At 43.1% G+C, this 16748-nt stretch overlaps 1 protein-coding gene across 2 annotated transcripts in view; it reads left to right on the forward strand.

The window, feature by feature from the left end:
• The window catches only part of GALNT12 (polypeptide N-acetylgalactosaminyltransferase 12), a 43277-nt gene that overhangs the window by 4083 nt on the left and 22446 nt on the right, over nucleotides 1–16748 (forward strand). For both annotated transcript variants that reach the window (XM_002743144.5, XM_054258232.2), the window contains exon 2: nucleotides 14315–14484. In XM_002743144.5, the coding sequence (XP_002743190.5) occupies nucleotides 14315–14484 (170 nt within the window). The remainder of the gene's footprint in view (nucleotides 1–14314; nucleotides 14485–16748) is intronic.

The following is a 16748-nucleotide window of genomic DNA, read 5'->3' on the forward strand; positions in this document are numbered from 1 at the left end:
GAACTTGACATGATCACTGTAATGTCATTCTCATTTGCAATCTGATATTCAGCAGAAGAGAAAGAGTGGAGTAACAGACAGTACCCTCAAGTCTGGACATTTCTCCAGGTATATCTATGGGGATACCATACATGTGAGCACTAGCCAATCTCTACCAGGGCAGAACTATGAACCATTGGTCAAGGAAAGCATGGTGTTTGTATTTCTTGACTTGCTCTGGTTTTAGGCTTGTTAATACTATAATTACAGAAGTGTGTCTAAGTTTACAGGTCAGAATTTGGGTGCTGGGATGGCAAAGAGTCTCGAAGTAGCTTTTTTTTTTTTTTTTTTTTTGACATAGTCTTGCTGTGTCACCCAGACTAGAGTACAATGGCACAATCTTGGCTAACTGCAACCTCCACCTCCTGGGTACAAGCCATTCTCCTGTCTCAGCCTCCCAAGTAGCTGGGATTACAGGCACGCACCACCACACCCAGCTAATTTTTGTATTTTTAGTAGAGATGGGGTTTCACCATGTTGGCTAGGCTGGTCTCAAACTCCTGACCTCAGGTGATCCATCCACCTTGGCCTCCCAAACTGCTGGGATTACAGGCATGAGCCACCATGCCTGGCCTCAAAGTAGTTCTAAACAGGTAATTCAGCAAAAATATGTCTTGCTAGGGTTGCAGGAGGGACTAAGGCATGAGACTGATTTTTTTTGGTTACCCCAACAAAATATTTAATTAATTCTTATTGAATCCATCTTGAGATCATCAGAGTGGCATTCTTTCCTGATTCAGTACTCAAATCCACAGAACATGTTCAATTTTGGTTAGTATTTTCCTGATACCTTTTCCTTTCACTCATTCTGTGTCCATATGTTTTTGGTATGTCTTTGAATAGTATGTTGCTTGATTTTGTGTTGTCATTAAAAAAAAATCAAGGCCAGGCTCAGTGGCTCATGCCTATAATCCCAGCACTTTGGGAGGCTGAGGTAGGTGGATCACTTGAGGTCAGGAGTTCAAGATTTGTCTGGTCAACATGGTGAAAACCCGTCTCTACTAAAAATACAAAAATTAGCTGGGTGTGGTGGTGGGTGCTTGTAATCCTAGCTACTTGGGAGGCCGAGGCAGGAGAATTGCTTGAACCCAGGAGGCCAGAGGTTGCGGTGAGCCAAGATTACACCACTGCACTCCAGCCTGGGCAACAGAGTGAGACTCCATTAAAAAAAAAAAATGTCCAGACTGAATCATTGACTTTTAACTAGATGGTTCTATCCACTTATAATTATTGTGCTTACTGATACTTTTGGATTTGATAGTGTCATCTCATTTTATGTTTTCATTTGTTATGCTTTTTTTGGTTTTCTTACTGCTTTTTGGGTTGATAGAGGCTTTCCCCTCTTTCTCATTCCATTTTTCTCTCTCTACTAATTTAGCAGTTACATTATCTATTTCTAATCTTTAGTGGTAAATTTTAAAGTACATATTTAACTCAACAAAGTCTAAAATTAATCATTAACTATGGACCATAGACCATAGAATGCTTTGGTATTATCTTCTCTCCCAATTTGTATGCCATTTTGCTCCAATATTTTAATTCTATCTTGCTTTCAAACCAACAAATTAGGATAGCTAAAAATGCAGTAATTATTTGTTCAGATTTATCTACAAGTTTACCATATCCTCTGCCCACTATTCTTTCCTGAGTCAGAGACCTTTCTGGGAATCTTCTCCTTCTTCCTGAAATGCATCATATATTAATTGCTGTAGAGAGGTCTCTTGTTGTTAACCCTCAGTTTTCTTTATCTGAAAATGTTTTTATTTTGTTCTTGTTCATGGAAGTTTTGCTGGGTATATAGTTCTACATTGGTAGTGTGACATTTGAAGGTATTATTGCATTGTCAGCTGGTTTGCACTATTGCCGTGAGATGCCTACAGTGACCCAGATCTCTCTGTCATTCTTGTTTCTTTGTCATTCATTTGAGGTCTTCTTTTATTTAAGCATATTAAGCGTACTTATTTTATATTCTATGTCTGGTAATTATGTTATCTAGATTAGTATTTGCTTGTTGTTCCTGTATGATAAAGACTTCTTTTACTTTCCTGTCAACTAAGCCATATATTTAAAATATTTATTTTATTTTATTTTTTTTGAGGCTGGAATGCAATGGCACAATCTTGGCTCACTGCAACCTCTGCCTCCTGGGTTCAAGTGCCTCAGCCTCCCTAGTAGCTGAGATTACAGGCGCCTGCCACCACGCCCAGCTAATTTTTGTATTTTTTGTAGAAACAGGATTTCACCATATTGGCCAGGCTAGTCTCGAACTCCTGACCTTAGGTGATCCATCCACTTCAGCCTCCCAAAGTGCTGGGATTACAGGCATGAGCCATAGCACCCGGCCAAAAGATTTTTTTAAAACTTTATCAAAATTTTTTTGGGTGTATATACCAGGAAGGTTTCCCTAGACATCTTAGTCTTCCGTGTTACCAGAAGTAGAAGTCTATATTCACTTTTTAAAAATAATTATTTTCTGGAGAATGATCCAAGATGGCCGATTGATAACAGCTCGGGATTGCAGCTCTCAGTCAAAGCGCAGAGGACTAGAGGACGCCACACTTTCAGACAAATTCTGGTCACTCATGGAGCAGAAGATCCCCAGTGGAGGAACCACACAGGTCGCCAGCGTGACTCTTGTGGCCGGTGCAGCGGTTTCGCCAGCACCTCGGCGTGGCAGCTCTCGGAGCAGAGTAAACAGGGCCGGCTCCCCTTCTGGCCAAGGTTTGGAGGACCCACACGGGTCCCCAGCATGACTCCTGAGGCTGGCGCAGAGGCTGTGACAGCACCTTAGCGCGGCAGCTCTAGGCGCAGAGTAAACGAGACTGGTTCCCCTTCTGACCGAGGTTTGGAGCCCCAGGAAGGCAGAGTCTCCCATTACGGACACAAGAAGGAAGCCAGACAGGAGAATCCTGGGCAGAAAAGGACCATCAGTCTTAAGGCCGCGTTCTGGCCCTGGGAACTAACAACTTGGACGTCCACTCAAGAGACCTAATCTGAAAGTAGGTAATTTCAAAGACGACAGGAGGATAAATTTACAATGATGGGAAGAAACCAGCGTAAAAAGGCTGAGAATACTCAAAATCAGAACGCCTCTCCCTCTAAAGATGATCACAGTTCCACGTCGACAATGGAACAAGGCTTGATGGAGAACGAGTGCATCCCAATAACAGAATCACTCTTCAGGGAATGGATAATAAGAAACTTCTGTGAGTTAAAAGAACATGTTGTAGCCCAACATAAAGAAACTAGGAACTTTGAAAAAAGGTTTGATGAAATCCTATTGAGAATAGACAACTTAGAGAGGAATATAAGTGAATGAATGGAACTGAAGAGTACAATACAGGAACTCCGAGAAGTATGCACAGGTTTAAACACTCAAATTGTTCAAGCAGAAGAAAGGATATCAGAGGTCAAAGTCCAACTTAATGAAAGAAAACAAGAAGACAAGATTAGAGATAAAAGGATAAAAAGTCTCCAAGAAATGTGGGACTATGTGAAAAGACCAAATTTACGTTTGATAGGTGTGCCTGAATGCAACGGAGAGAATGAATCCAAGCTGGAAAATATCCTTCAGGATATTATTCAGGAAAATTTTCCTAAAGTAGCAAAGCAGGTCAATATTCAACCCCAGGTAATACAGAGAACACCACAAAGATATTTCTCAAGAACAGCAACCCCAAAGCACATAATTGTTAGATTCAACAGGGTTGAAACGAAGGAGAAAATACTAAGGGCAGCCAGAGAGAAAGGTCAGGTTACCCACAAAGGCAAGCCTATCAGACTTACAGCAGATCTCTCAGCAGAAACTCTACAAACCAGAAGAGAGTGGGGGCCAATATTCAACATCCTCAAAGAACAGAACCTTCAGCCCAGAATTTCATAACCAGCCAAACTAAGCTTCACAACTGAAGGAAAAATAAAATCTTTTATGAACAAGCAAGTACTCAGAGATTTTATTACCACCAGGCCTGCTTTGCAAGAGCTTCTGAAAGAGGCATTACATACAGAAAGAAACAACCAGTATTAGCCTTACTAAAAATATACCAAAAAGTAAAGAGCACCGACATAAAGAAGAATTTACATCAACGAATGGATCAAACAGCCAGTTAACATCAAATGGCAGTAACCCTAAATTTAAATCGACTAAATCCCCCAATCAAAAGACACAGCCAAAACCCAATGGCATGTTACATCCAGACCTGTTTCACATGCAAGGATACACAAAGACTCAAAACAAAGGAATGGAGAAAGATTTACCAACCAAATGGAGAGCAAAAATAAACAAATAAATAAATAAATAAAAAGCAGGAGTTGCAATTCTCGTATCGGATAAAATAGATTTTAAAGCAGCAAAGATATAGTGGTAAAAGGATCAATGCAACAACAAGAGCTAACGATCCTAACACCCAGATACATAGAGACTTAGATTCAATGAGACAGAAAATTAATAAGGATATCAAGGACTCGAACCCAGATCCGGAACAAGTAAACTTAATAAATATTTATAGAGCTCTCCACGTCAAATACACAAAATATACATTCTTGTCAATACCACATCACACCTACCCATAGGTTTAAATGAAACATTGATTGGCCATTATTAATACCCATTTTTTTTTTCAGAATAAAGCAATATTTCCGTTCACCCTCCCTCTCTTCCTCTTTCTTTCTCTCCTTTACTCATTTTTTTTCTTCTTTCCTTCTCTCAAAAAAAGAAATCAACTTGTAAACCTCTAGATCCAGGTCGGCAATGTCTCTCTCATTGCTTGATTTCCTTCCTTCCCTTCCCTCCCTCCCTTCCTCCCTCCCTCCTTCCCTCCCTCCCTCCCTCCCTCCCTCCTTCCCTCCCTCCCTCCCTCCCTCCCTCTCTCCCTCCCCCCTTCCTCCCTTCCTTCCTTCCTTCATCCCTTCCTTCCTCCCTCCCTTCCTCCTTCCCTCCCTTCCTGCCTTCCTCCCTTCCTCCTTCCCTCCCTAAAAAAAAAAGTAAATAATAATAATAATAATAAAAATAATTATTTTCTATACTAGTCAGGATTCTTTTTGTTGAAAGTGACTGAAAGCCCAATGCAAACTGACTTAAATATAGAAGAAAATATATTGGCTTCTGTTACGGAAAAGTCCGGGATGAGCACTGGGTTCAGGTTATTCTGGACCCTGGATTCAGGGTCTCAAATGATGTCATTAGGAAACTATTGACTGGTCAGGCCTGAGGCGTGTAACCTTCCCAGGGGTAGGGGTGTGTGTCTGTGTGTATGTGTGTCTGCGTGTCTGTGTATGTATATGCAGGTGCTTGTGTATCCTCAGCCCTCCAAACCACATTGACTGAGAGTTGAAAAAGGTAGGCTCTTGAAAGAGAAATCAAGGTGCAGTACAATGAAGAAAGGAGAAAGGATTCTAGTCAAGTAAGACACAAAAATGTACATTACGATCTCCTTAGCATGTTCTACAGAGGATATGAGTTGATTTCTTTAAAAAAAGACATTTATGTAATAACCTTAATATAAATATAAAAGAAGATCAGGAGGGGCCAGGCACAGTGGGTCATGCCTGTAATCCCAGAACTTTGGGAGGCCGAGTCAGGAAGATCACTTGAGGTCAGGAGTTCGAGGCCAGTCTGGCCAACATGGCAAAACCCCGTCTCTACTAAAAATACAAAAATTAGCCAGGCATGGTGGTGGTCGCCTGTAATCCCAGCTACTTGGGAGGTTGAGGCAGGAGAATTGCTTGAACCTGGGAGGTGGAGGGTGCAGTGAGCCAAGATCCCACCACTGCACTTCAGCCTGGGTAAAAAAAAAAAAAGTTCAAGATGCATTTATTGAATCCATTAATTAATTCACATCCATATAATACATAAATAAATATTCTACTAGCAGAGATTATTATAGTCCCTACCCAGTGGGGTTGTTACAAAGGCTACATGAAGTAATTTGTATAAAATGCTTATATGGTGCCTCTCGTGTAGTAGTAAGCACTCAACAAACAGTACTGTTATTACCGAGTAAAGTGCAAGGCACGCTGAAAACGCAGAGACAAACACAGCTCAGCTTCTGCTCTTAAAAAGCACATGCAATATACCAGAAACTTAAGGAAATGATTACATACTGTGATGTGGCATTAAATCCAGTTCTGAGCTTCCTTTTGTCCTCAAGGCAAATTTGGAACTCTGAAGTGATACATAGCTATCTTTGTATGATCAAAGGATGCGTAGATTTTTATCAGTCTGGAAAAGGAGAAAGTGTTTTTTCTGGAAGCAAACTTAGAGACATTTCAAAAAGATATACAGACGATCTCCAATTTAAGATGGTTTGACTTATGATTTTCCAACTCTCTCAGAGTACCCACGCAACCATTCTGGTTTTCACTTTTGGTACATATTCAATAAATTATATGAGACATCCAGTACTTTTTTATACAGTAGGTTTGTGTTAGATGATTTTGCCCAACTGTAGACTACTGGATGTGTTCTGAGCATATTTAAAACAGGCTAGGCTGAGCTGTGATGTTCAGTAGGTTAGGTATATTAAATGCGTTTTCAACTTAGAATATTTTCAACTTATGATGAGTTTATTAGGCTGTAACCCCACTGTAAGTCAAGGAGCATTGGTGTTGAACCTTATAAAAGAGAATGCCTTTAGGAGATTCCCTTTTTTTTGGAGACAGAGTCTTACTCTGTCACCCAGGCTGGAGTGCAGTGGCACAATCTCGGATCATTGCAACCTCTGCCTCCCAGGTTCAAGTGATTCTATTGCCTCAGCTCCTCGAGTAGTTGGGATTACAGGCACACACCATCACACCCAGCTAATTTTTTATATTTAGTAGAGACAGGGTTTCACTATGTTGCCCAGGCTGGTCTCGAACTCCTGAGCTCAGGCAATCCGCCTGCCTCGGCCTCCCAAAGTGCTGGAATTACTGGCATGAGCCACCGCGCCTGGCAGGAGATGATTTCAAAAAAGAAACAGAAGCTATACCAGGACAAGAAAAAGAGAAAGGGCAGAGTATGAAATTATTGCTCAATGAAGGCATTTGCTGTGAGGAACTAAGGAAATATGATCTAATCTTTTAAAAATAGTATTTCCTGTGATTATAAAAATTATCGATGTTCATTGTAGGACAATTTTAGAATGCATAAAAATATAAAAATTAAATAAGAATCAGCAATAATCTCACTTCTTAGAGATCATCATTGATAACGTTTTGATGTATTTCTTTCTATTTATTGTTTTTGTGTGAACACACTCACATACACATTGTTGTTTCTAGAATTGGCTATTTGTAGATTTCTACCCTGCCTTTTTGATTTAATGTTGTAGTGTGACCATTCTCCTTTATCGTTAAGTATTCTCTAACAGATGTTGATTTGTTGTTTTACATGGTTCCTCTGATGTAGTAAGCACTCAACAAAGGACAGTGTCATCACCAGGTAAAGTTCAAGGCGTGCTGAAAATACATGGCCATGATTTATTCATGCAGTCATACTATACTATATTTTCTTCTTGTTGGACATTGAAATTGTTTACAGCTTTTTGCTATTATAAATAATGTTACAAAGAAAACATTTTAAAACAAGCCTCCTTCAGGATATTCTAATTATTACTTGGCAAGAAATGTTTGTGTATATTGATACGAGATCAAAGAAAAGAGGAACATTTTAAAGCTCTGAATGCTAAGTGAGAAACCGGCACCCAGCCTTCTTGTGATTTAGATAACACGAAGAGCCCACCTAGACATTCTAGAATGGTGGCCCAAGGCCACTGGTTTTAGTGAAAACCTATTGAAAACAACAAAAAACAAAGCAGGGCTGACATATGGTTCCAACTCTGGTCAAACAGAGAGTAAATACATTTGAATCCCAAATAGTAGGGATGTGATTTCAGACTAAAGGATAGTTCTTTTTTTTTAAAGATGGGGTTTCACCATGTTGGTCAGGCTGGTCTTGAACTCCCGACCTCAGGTGATCCGCCTGCCTTGGCCTCCACAGTGCTTGGATTACAGGTGTGAGCCACCACGCCCGGCCAGGATAGTTCTTTACATTGAATGCACTTCACTTTGAAAACCTCACTTCACCGTCCTTATTGTCACCTACTTCTCTTTGAACTTAGTGCGTGTTTGAAATGAAGTTTTAGGGGCATCTTAAGAAAAAAATCTTTATTTCACGTTTCACAAAAACACTTTTCATGTAGTGTAAGCAATTAATTTTTTGTGTGTCTTTTTTTGTTTTTTGAGACAGGGTCTGGCCCTGTCGCCCAGGCTGGAGTGCAATGGTGCGCTATCAGTTCACTGCAACCCCCCCACTCCCTGGCTCAAACCATCCTTCCACCTCAGCCTCCTGAGTAGCTGGGACTACATTTCTGTGCCATCATGTCCAGCTAATTGTTGTATTTTTGGTAGAGACAGGTTTTTGCCATGTTGCCCAGGCTGGTCTCCAATTCCTGGGCTCAAGCAATCGTCCCGCCTTGGCCCCTCAAAATGCTGAGATTACAAGTGTGAGCCACCACACCCGGTCTCTTGGTTAATTCTTTCTGAGGCTCCTGGTGGGCTATAACTCAACACAATCTAGCTTTTCTCTGCATCCTGTCTAGTACTCAGGGGCTTAATAATCAACTCACACTTATTAATACTTTTATCATATATACACACACATATGTTTTCCATTTTCTATAGCATGTACTTGTTGGAGGGGGGATGTTTTGGTAGATATGAGAAATAATGAGACTTGGGGAGGGCATTTGTAGGGGCCACTAAGATTGGATACATAGCTGTGGATCAGAACGGGCTTGGTGTTTGGGTATGTCCTTCACAACATTGGACCTTTTTTTCTTCTTTTTATATTAAAGTTTTATTTTGGAAAAATTTAAACCTGGAGAAAATTTGTGAGTCTACCCTAACAAACTTCTATAAATCCTCCACCTAGATCCACCCATTATTGTTTTGGCCCATTTACTTTTTTTTCTCTTTCTGTATGTCTGCTGTAATATTATACACATTTGAGAGGAAGTTACGGAAATAACAGTTCTTTACCTGTCACTACTTTCAGCATGTGTTTTCAAAGAGCAAGGGCATCCTTTCATGCTAATGCTACTGTGATGTAATATCAAATGTTGGATGTCTATAGCTGTCCCCACTTTTACAGTGAGATTTTTTCATCCTAATTCAGTATGTAAGCAAGAATCAGGTGTGACATTTTAGTCAGCCCGTTGTGGTACTTCTTTGGCCTCCCTCAGTTGGTAACATTTCCTCAGCCTCTCATGGTCTCTTGTGACATCGACATTTTTAAAGAGTAAAGGCCCATTGGTTTATAAAATATGTCTCAGTTTGGGTCTGTCAGATACTTTCCTTGTGATTTATTTCATAGTATGTATTACCACAAAGTTTAGTGGCTTAAAATAACAATAAACACTTATTATTTCACATAGTTTCTATGAACTAGGAATTTAGGAGTTGCTTAGCTGGGTGGTTCTGGCTTGGAATATCTCTTGAGATTATAGCCAAGCTGTCACTTGGAACTTTGATCCCCTGAAGGCATAATTGGGTGGGGCTGGAGGTTCTGCTTCCAAAATGGCTCATTCACGTGGCCGGAAAGATTGCAATGGCTGTTGGCAGGAAGCCTCAGTTGCTTGCCACATAGACTCCTCCATAGGGCTGCTTGAGTATCCTCACAACATGGCAGCCAGCTTTCTCCAGAATGGATGATACATTCCATTGAGGAAACAAATAGGAAACCTCAGCGTTTCATGATCTAGTCTTGGAAGTCACACAGTGTTTCTCCTGCTTTTCATGTATGGTTTCTTTTTGTTTTTTTTTTTTTTTAAAAAAAAATATATATATATTTTTAATATATATATATTTTAATATATTTATATATATATATATTTTAATATATATATATTTATATATATTTTTTAATATATATATTTATATATATATATTTAATATATATATATAAATATATATATATATATATATAAATATATATATATATATATTTTTTTTTTTTTTAAAGACAGGGCTGGCCAGCCTGGTCTCGAACTCCTGACCTCAAGCAATCCACCTGCCTCAGCCTCCCAAAGTGCTGGGATTACAGGCATGAGCCACCGCGCTCGGCATGTGTGGTGGTTTTAAAATATATCTGCAAATTCTTTGATAGCCTCTGTCCAAGAGATGGAGCCACATTCTCCTCCCCTTGATTGTGGACCAGACTCCCTTCTCTGGAGCACAAAGCCTTCCATGGGGTCAATGCTAAGTTAACTACTTACATGAGTTGAAAGCCTATGGTGTCTGGGGATTCGGCTTCTGGCTGGCTAGGTGCTGGTGGGGATGCCCAGTGGCTTCACGACATCAGAGCTTTCATGCTTCTAGCCTGGGTTGGTCTCTTCTCAAGTGCCCAGATCAGGGCCTCCAGATGCAGCAGGGATGAGTATATAAAGCTGGCTGAGAAGAGCCAGCCCCTATCAGAGATTCTTAGATAATCCTGTTCACAGCTAAAGGGAAACCATCCCAGTGACAGCAGAGCAAGGCCACTGCCAGGCAGCCTTGGAACATGCTGTAGAAGTGGTCCTGGCATTAGGAAGAGGCACATGGAACTCATTCCAGGGAAGAGGACCCTAGACCCCAAAAGGGAGAAGAGAAATTGTCCTTGTCTTGGTAGGAGGGAGGGCCAGGTGGGGAGATGTGATACAGGGATCTTTAGATTCAGATGGCCCACCTGAGCCTCCTGTGGGATAGAAGGAACAAACCAGAACCTTGCAACAAGATCCCTGGACACAGAGATCTCAGCCCAGTACACACTAGCAGGTGCTCTGTGAACCAACCAAGTCACTCTGCCTTTCTTAGCCTTTAACGTGGGAGCGGTGAACATAGGAAGTGGTTTTGAAGGTAAAATGAAGTACTACATGTCATCAATTCAGAGGCATATTTTTCCCCATATTTCATCATTTCTAAAATTAGCATGTGTCTTAAAAATCAGTGCATCTTACCGTTATGCAGCACTTGGCTTTTTTTCCTCCCAACTTTAAAGTTCATGGGCACCTGTGCAGGTTGTACATGTTTGTTACATAGGTAAACATGTGCCATGGTGGTTTGCTGCACAGATCATCGCATCACCTAGGTATTAAGCCCTGCATGCATTTGCTATTCTTCCTGATGTTCTTCCTCCTCCCACCCCCACCTCTGACAGGCCCCAGTGTGTGTTGTCCTCCTCCATATATCCATGTGTTCTCATAATTCAGCCCTCACTTATAAGTGAGAACATGTGGTATTTGGTTTTCTGTTCTTGCCATAGTTTGCTGAGGATGATGGCTTCCAGTTCTATCCGTGTCCCTGCAAAGGACTTAATCTCATTCTCTTTATGGCTGCATGGTATTCCATGGTGTATATATACCACATTTTCTTTATTCAGTCTGTCATTGATAGGCATTTAGGTTGATTTCATGTCTTTGCTATTGTGAACAGTACTGCAGTGAACATATGTGTGCGTGTATCTTTGTAACAGAATGATTTATATTCCTTTGGGTGTATACCCAGTAATGGGATTGTTGGGTCAAATGGTATTTCTGCCTCTAGGTCCTTGAGGAATTGCCACACTGCCTTCCACAATGGTTGAACTAATTTACACTCCCACCAACAGTGTAAAAGCATTCCTCTTTCTCCACAACCTCACCAGTATCTGTTGTTTTTTGACTTTTTAATAATGGCCATTTTGACTGATGCAAGATGGTATCTCTTCTTATCGGTTCATTAAAGAATATTGTGTCTTCCAACCCAGGGCTGCTTAACTTTGTTGAAATACTATAGACTGGAGCACTAAGGTCACTTCTAAGGAATGACAAGGAAACTATGCTTATTAAAAAAAGAGTCCTTACCTGTGAGAGATACATACTGAACTATTTTTGGAGGCTACAATATGCTGGATTTTCTTTAGAGAGAATCTGGGGCAGAGGGAGTGGTGTTGACATAGATGAATCAGGATAGATTGACCATGAGTTGAGAATTGTTGTCACTAGGCAAAGGGTACCCAGCAGTTTTTCATTTGTTCTACTTTTTTTTTTTTTGAGATAGAGTCTTGATCTGTTGTCTAGGCTGGCGTGCAGTGGCACAGTCTTGGCTCACTGCCACTTATACCTCCTGGGGTTCAAGTGATTCTCATGCTTCAGCCTCCCGAGTAGCTGGGATTACAGACACGTGCCACCACATCTGGCTAATTTTTGTATTTTTAGTAAAGATGGGGTTTCACCATGTTGATCAGGCTGGTCTCGAACTCTTGGCCTCAAGTGATCCACCTGCCTCAGCCTCTGAAAGTGCTGAGATTACAGGCGTCAGTGATTGCACCTGGCCTTGTTCTGCTTTTTTAATGTTGAAATTTCTAATCGTAAAATAAAAGAAGAAAAAACAAATACTTTTGTATGCTAAGGGCTCTTCTCTGACTTTTCCTGGGGCTGGGTCCCTCATCATTCAAGTCATCCTAAATGCCTAAATACCTCTTCCAAGCGCCCCTCCCAGCTCACCTGCCCTGTAGTTGCTCTCCTTCCCATTCCCCACTCCTCTTTTTATCACTTTTTTTTTTAGACAAAATCTTGCACTGTTGCCCAGGCTGGAGTGCAGTGGTGCAATCTTGGCTCACTGCAACCTCTGCCTCCTGGGTTTAAGCCATTCTCTGCCTCAGCCTCCCACATAGCTGGGATTATAGGTGTGTGGTACCGCACCCAGCTAATTTTTGTATTTTTAGTAGAGACAGCGTTTCACCATCTTGGCCAGGCCAGTCTTGAACTCCTGACCTCATGATCTACCTGCCTCCGCCTCCCAAAGTGCTGGGATTACAGGCATGAGTCACTGTGCCTGGCCCTCTTTTTCACTTTCATAGTTTCAAAGTTGTTCTTTTTTATTACCCTCCTTTCCATTTTCCATAGCCCGATCACTTTTTTGTTTACTTGATTATTGTCCCCCTGAATGTGAGCTCCATGGGAGCAGGGGTCGGGCCTATCTGGCAAGCAGTGCGTGCTCAGGAAGTGTTTGGTGACTGACTAATAAAGGGCCCAGTGGCACAATGCTGGTTTGTGGTAGACAGCAGATGTCACTTACCCTTTTCCTCCTGCCTGGTTTGGTATCTTTTCTCCTGTCCTCTTTGATCTGTCCCTGAGCTTGTCTGGGGAAGGCCTTGCCTTAGCTATCCAGGGACCCTGGCTGCTCTCCAGCATTTAACCCCCTTCTTGAATATCTAGCTGATCCCTTGGTCTAGCCTTTGGCCAGCCCCCAGCATTCAAACTCTGGTCCTTCTGGTATCCCCATGGTGTCCTTCTCGCACCTTGCCCTTAGCTACTTCCCACTGACAGTCTCCAGGCACTGCCCCTTAGTCAGTCCTGTGACATTGGGAATTTGTCATCAGTCACTCAGGATAGAATTCTGTGTCAACCAGTCAACCTTCAGTTCAAAGTGACAGCAAATTGCTAAACAAAGAGGGAGCTTATTGGTTCTAATCACTGCCAGTCAGGCCCACTGCTGCAGCTGGGTGGGCTCAGCCCCACCCTGCCACACAGCTGCCACATCTTGCAGGGCGGGTGGCAGCAGGGATACTGGGGAGGTAACCAGTGTCCTCTGCAGAGTCCTTCCTGGAGTGTTCATAGGTCTTAGCCACAATTCTAGTTTATGTATTTGGGGCACCACCTTTGCTAAGCCTATACAGAAGTGGATGTTGGAAGAAGGTAGGGAGTGGTACAGTGGTACTTGAATACCAAAATACTATGAGTGGCACATGCCGAGGTGGAGGTGGGCCAGGTGCTGGAGGAGCATTGAGGAGCCATCAACTGCCTGAGGTAGGTGGTCCCAGGCAGTTCACAGATAACAGACCTCAGCTGTTGTTGAAAGAGGACAAGGAGTTTGCCAAGTAGAGAAGGGAGGAAGGGCATTCCCAGTAGAGGGAACAGTCTGAGCCAAGGCCTGGGAGTGGGATTGTGGCCGAGTGACCAGAGAGGAGGGCAATGGGGAAGGAAGAAGTGCCAGTTTCCTTCCTGCTTATTCTGCCTGGTTTGTATGTCGCTCAAATTTGAAAGTTGCTTTACAGCTTAAAACAGTATCCCACAGTAAAAGCTACGTGGGGGTCATGGTTAGGACCTTTCTTGGAGTCTGCTGGGGCTCCTAGTGCCACAAGGGGAGCTCTGGAAGATCCTTCAGCGGATTATGTTCCCTTCCCCAGGGGACCATGACCTATGTTCCCTTTGTCGCTCCCTCCCCAGTGTCAGCCTGGGCTAGGTTCTTAGTTCCTGAAGTTGCACTGTATTTGCAGGTGCAAAGAGAAGAAATATGATTACGATAATTTGCCCAGGACATCTGTTATCATAGCATTTTATAATGAAGCCTGGTCAACTCTCCTTCGGACAGTTTACAGTGTCCTTGAGACATCCCCGGATATCCTGCTGGAAGAAGTGATCCTTGTAGATGACTACAGTGATAGAGGTGAGTCCCTGTATCTCTCTCTAGCTCTGGGAAGAGCCTGTCCTTCTGTGACAGTGTCTGGGAGGTGAGAGTGGGATGCAGAGGGCTAGGGTAGGCCCAGTAAGGATCAGCTTCCTGTGTCCCCCTACACCCAAAGACCTCAGGGATAGCAGCCCAGAAACAGCAGGCATGGAAACTAAAAGAAGCGGGGCATTCTCTGGGTGTTTTCTGGGACCAACCATCGGCCAGTGGAGGTGATGTAAGAGGTGGGGTTGCAGGATGGTCGGGTCATATCTGGTAGGGCCTTGGAGGCCACCATAGGGGGTTGAGGCTTAAGTGTCAGCATGATGGGGAGCTGTGGGGACAGCAAGGTCCAGGTCCATCTGAGGAGCTCACTGAGCCTGCTGTGTGGGGAATGGCTGATGGCAGGGGAGGGGCTGGGTGAGGATGGAGGCAGGGAAGGGTGGAGGGGCTTCTGTGGTGCCCACATGCAGCAGAGCCTTGGCTTGGCCGGGACTGGTGGTGCTGACAAGTAACATCAGCCCATGAATCCTTGGGGCCTAGCTGAAGTGGGAGCAGCTAAGCTGAACCAAGAGCAGTGTCAAGGCTGTAACGGCAGGTAAAGCTGTGGGCTTAGTTGCTACAGCCTGTCTCAAAGGGAAGCAACCCCTGCTGATGGGGCATCTGCTACCTCAGACACTGCACTTGCTTTGACTTCAAAACTGGCCTCTGTGTGTTCTAATAGGTATGTACATTTTTTCACAGACTCAATAGTGATTCACAGAAGATAGAAATAGACTTCTCACATCATGGATCTGGTTTGCTAGTGTAGGATGGGTGTGGTGGCTTCTTGGTGGATGGGGCCTCAGCTCCTTCTGTGCCTGTTCCCACCTTCTTTAGGGTGCTCTGCTGCCTTTGTCCTCATGGACTGGGCTGGTTTTTTACCTCCTACTCACTCTCGTCAACCAGAAGGCAAAAGGGGAAGGAGAGCCACACACTTTCTCTTGAGGGCACTGCTTGGAAGTTCTCTGCACATTCTGTTGAGCAGAGCATGGTTGCCTGGCCACACGTAGCTGCAAGGGAGGCCAGGAGCTATGGCCTTTATCCTGCTGGCTGTGTGCCCAGTTACAGGTCACAGGGAGAATGGGTTTAGGGCACAAGCAGCAGAGTCTGTGACGGTGTCTGTGACAGGCTGGGGTTTGGTGCTGACCATAGCCTAGTAGGCGCTGGGTTCTGGAGTCAGGGCTCCTGGGGCCGAGGCGAGCTTTCCCATGATGCAGTCGCGGCACCTTGTTTGTCTTATCTGGGCCTCAGTTTCTCACCTGTGAAGGGGTCTGTCTGCACCTACCTCAAGAGAATTAGAGTGAGGAATAAATCATGTATAGGACAGAACCTCGTGTAGCAGCTGGCACATAGTCGGTGCTCATTTACATTTCCTTTTTCCCTTTTCTCCCAGAGTTGTTTTAAATCTCTCTGTGTAGACACTGGTTCTGGACCACACTGCATGAGCCTGAATCCCCCTCCAACACCTAGCGACTGTACAGCTTTGAGCAGTGACCTCAACCGATTTCAGCCTTGGCTTCAGCCTCTGTAAAATGGGAGTAATAATAGCTTCTACCTTGTAGCATCATCCTGAGTGTTGAATGAGTTGAGGAGGGTAATGTGCTGGGTAGGCGCTTGGCATTTATGAGCTCTTGTTAGATGATAACTTCTATTTTTATAATGTTTAAAAAGTTGCAACATGAAAAAAACAGCATTTCACAGATATATTAATCTAAAGGCAAAGAGCAGACTATTTATTTTATCATTATGAGATTAAATAGCTCCTCAGCAGGCAGGAATACCATATGAATTCCTCTGACACATCTCAATTCTTTCATAAAAATGTGAGGCAGTGTGGACCAAGCTTCGCTTCCTGCCATTGTGGGAACTTGGGAAAACAGGTGCGATGTCCCGCTTTAACCTGCAATGAGTTAGGAAGTCCTGCCCGGCCTCCCCTCCCCACCATTTCTGCAGTGTCAGTGTGAGCTTGATGAAAGGGTGTCAGGCCCTCCCAGATGCAGAGAGACAGTTCAGGCAGACATAAAATTAACGCTGATGAGATCCATCATGAATGCAAGCCAGCCACACATGCACTCATGGGGTCACTGGGTACTCTAGCTAATTAGCTTTGCTTGCAGAGTTACTTCCCTTATTCCTGCCATCAACTCATTTGCAGTTATAATTTGGATTAAAAAAAAAAAAAATTGGCTGAGCATGGTGGCTCATGCCTGTAATCCCAGCAC

The sequence above is a fragment of the Callithrix jacchus genome, chromosome 1 (genome assembly GCF_049354715.1).
Source record: "Callithrix jacchus isolate 240 chromosome 1, calJac240_pri, whole genome shotgun sequence".
In the NCBI taxonomy this organism is placed as follows: domain Eukaryota; kingdom Metazoa; phylum Chordata; class Mammalia; order Primates; family Cebidae; genus Callithrix; species Callithrix jacchus.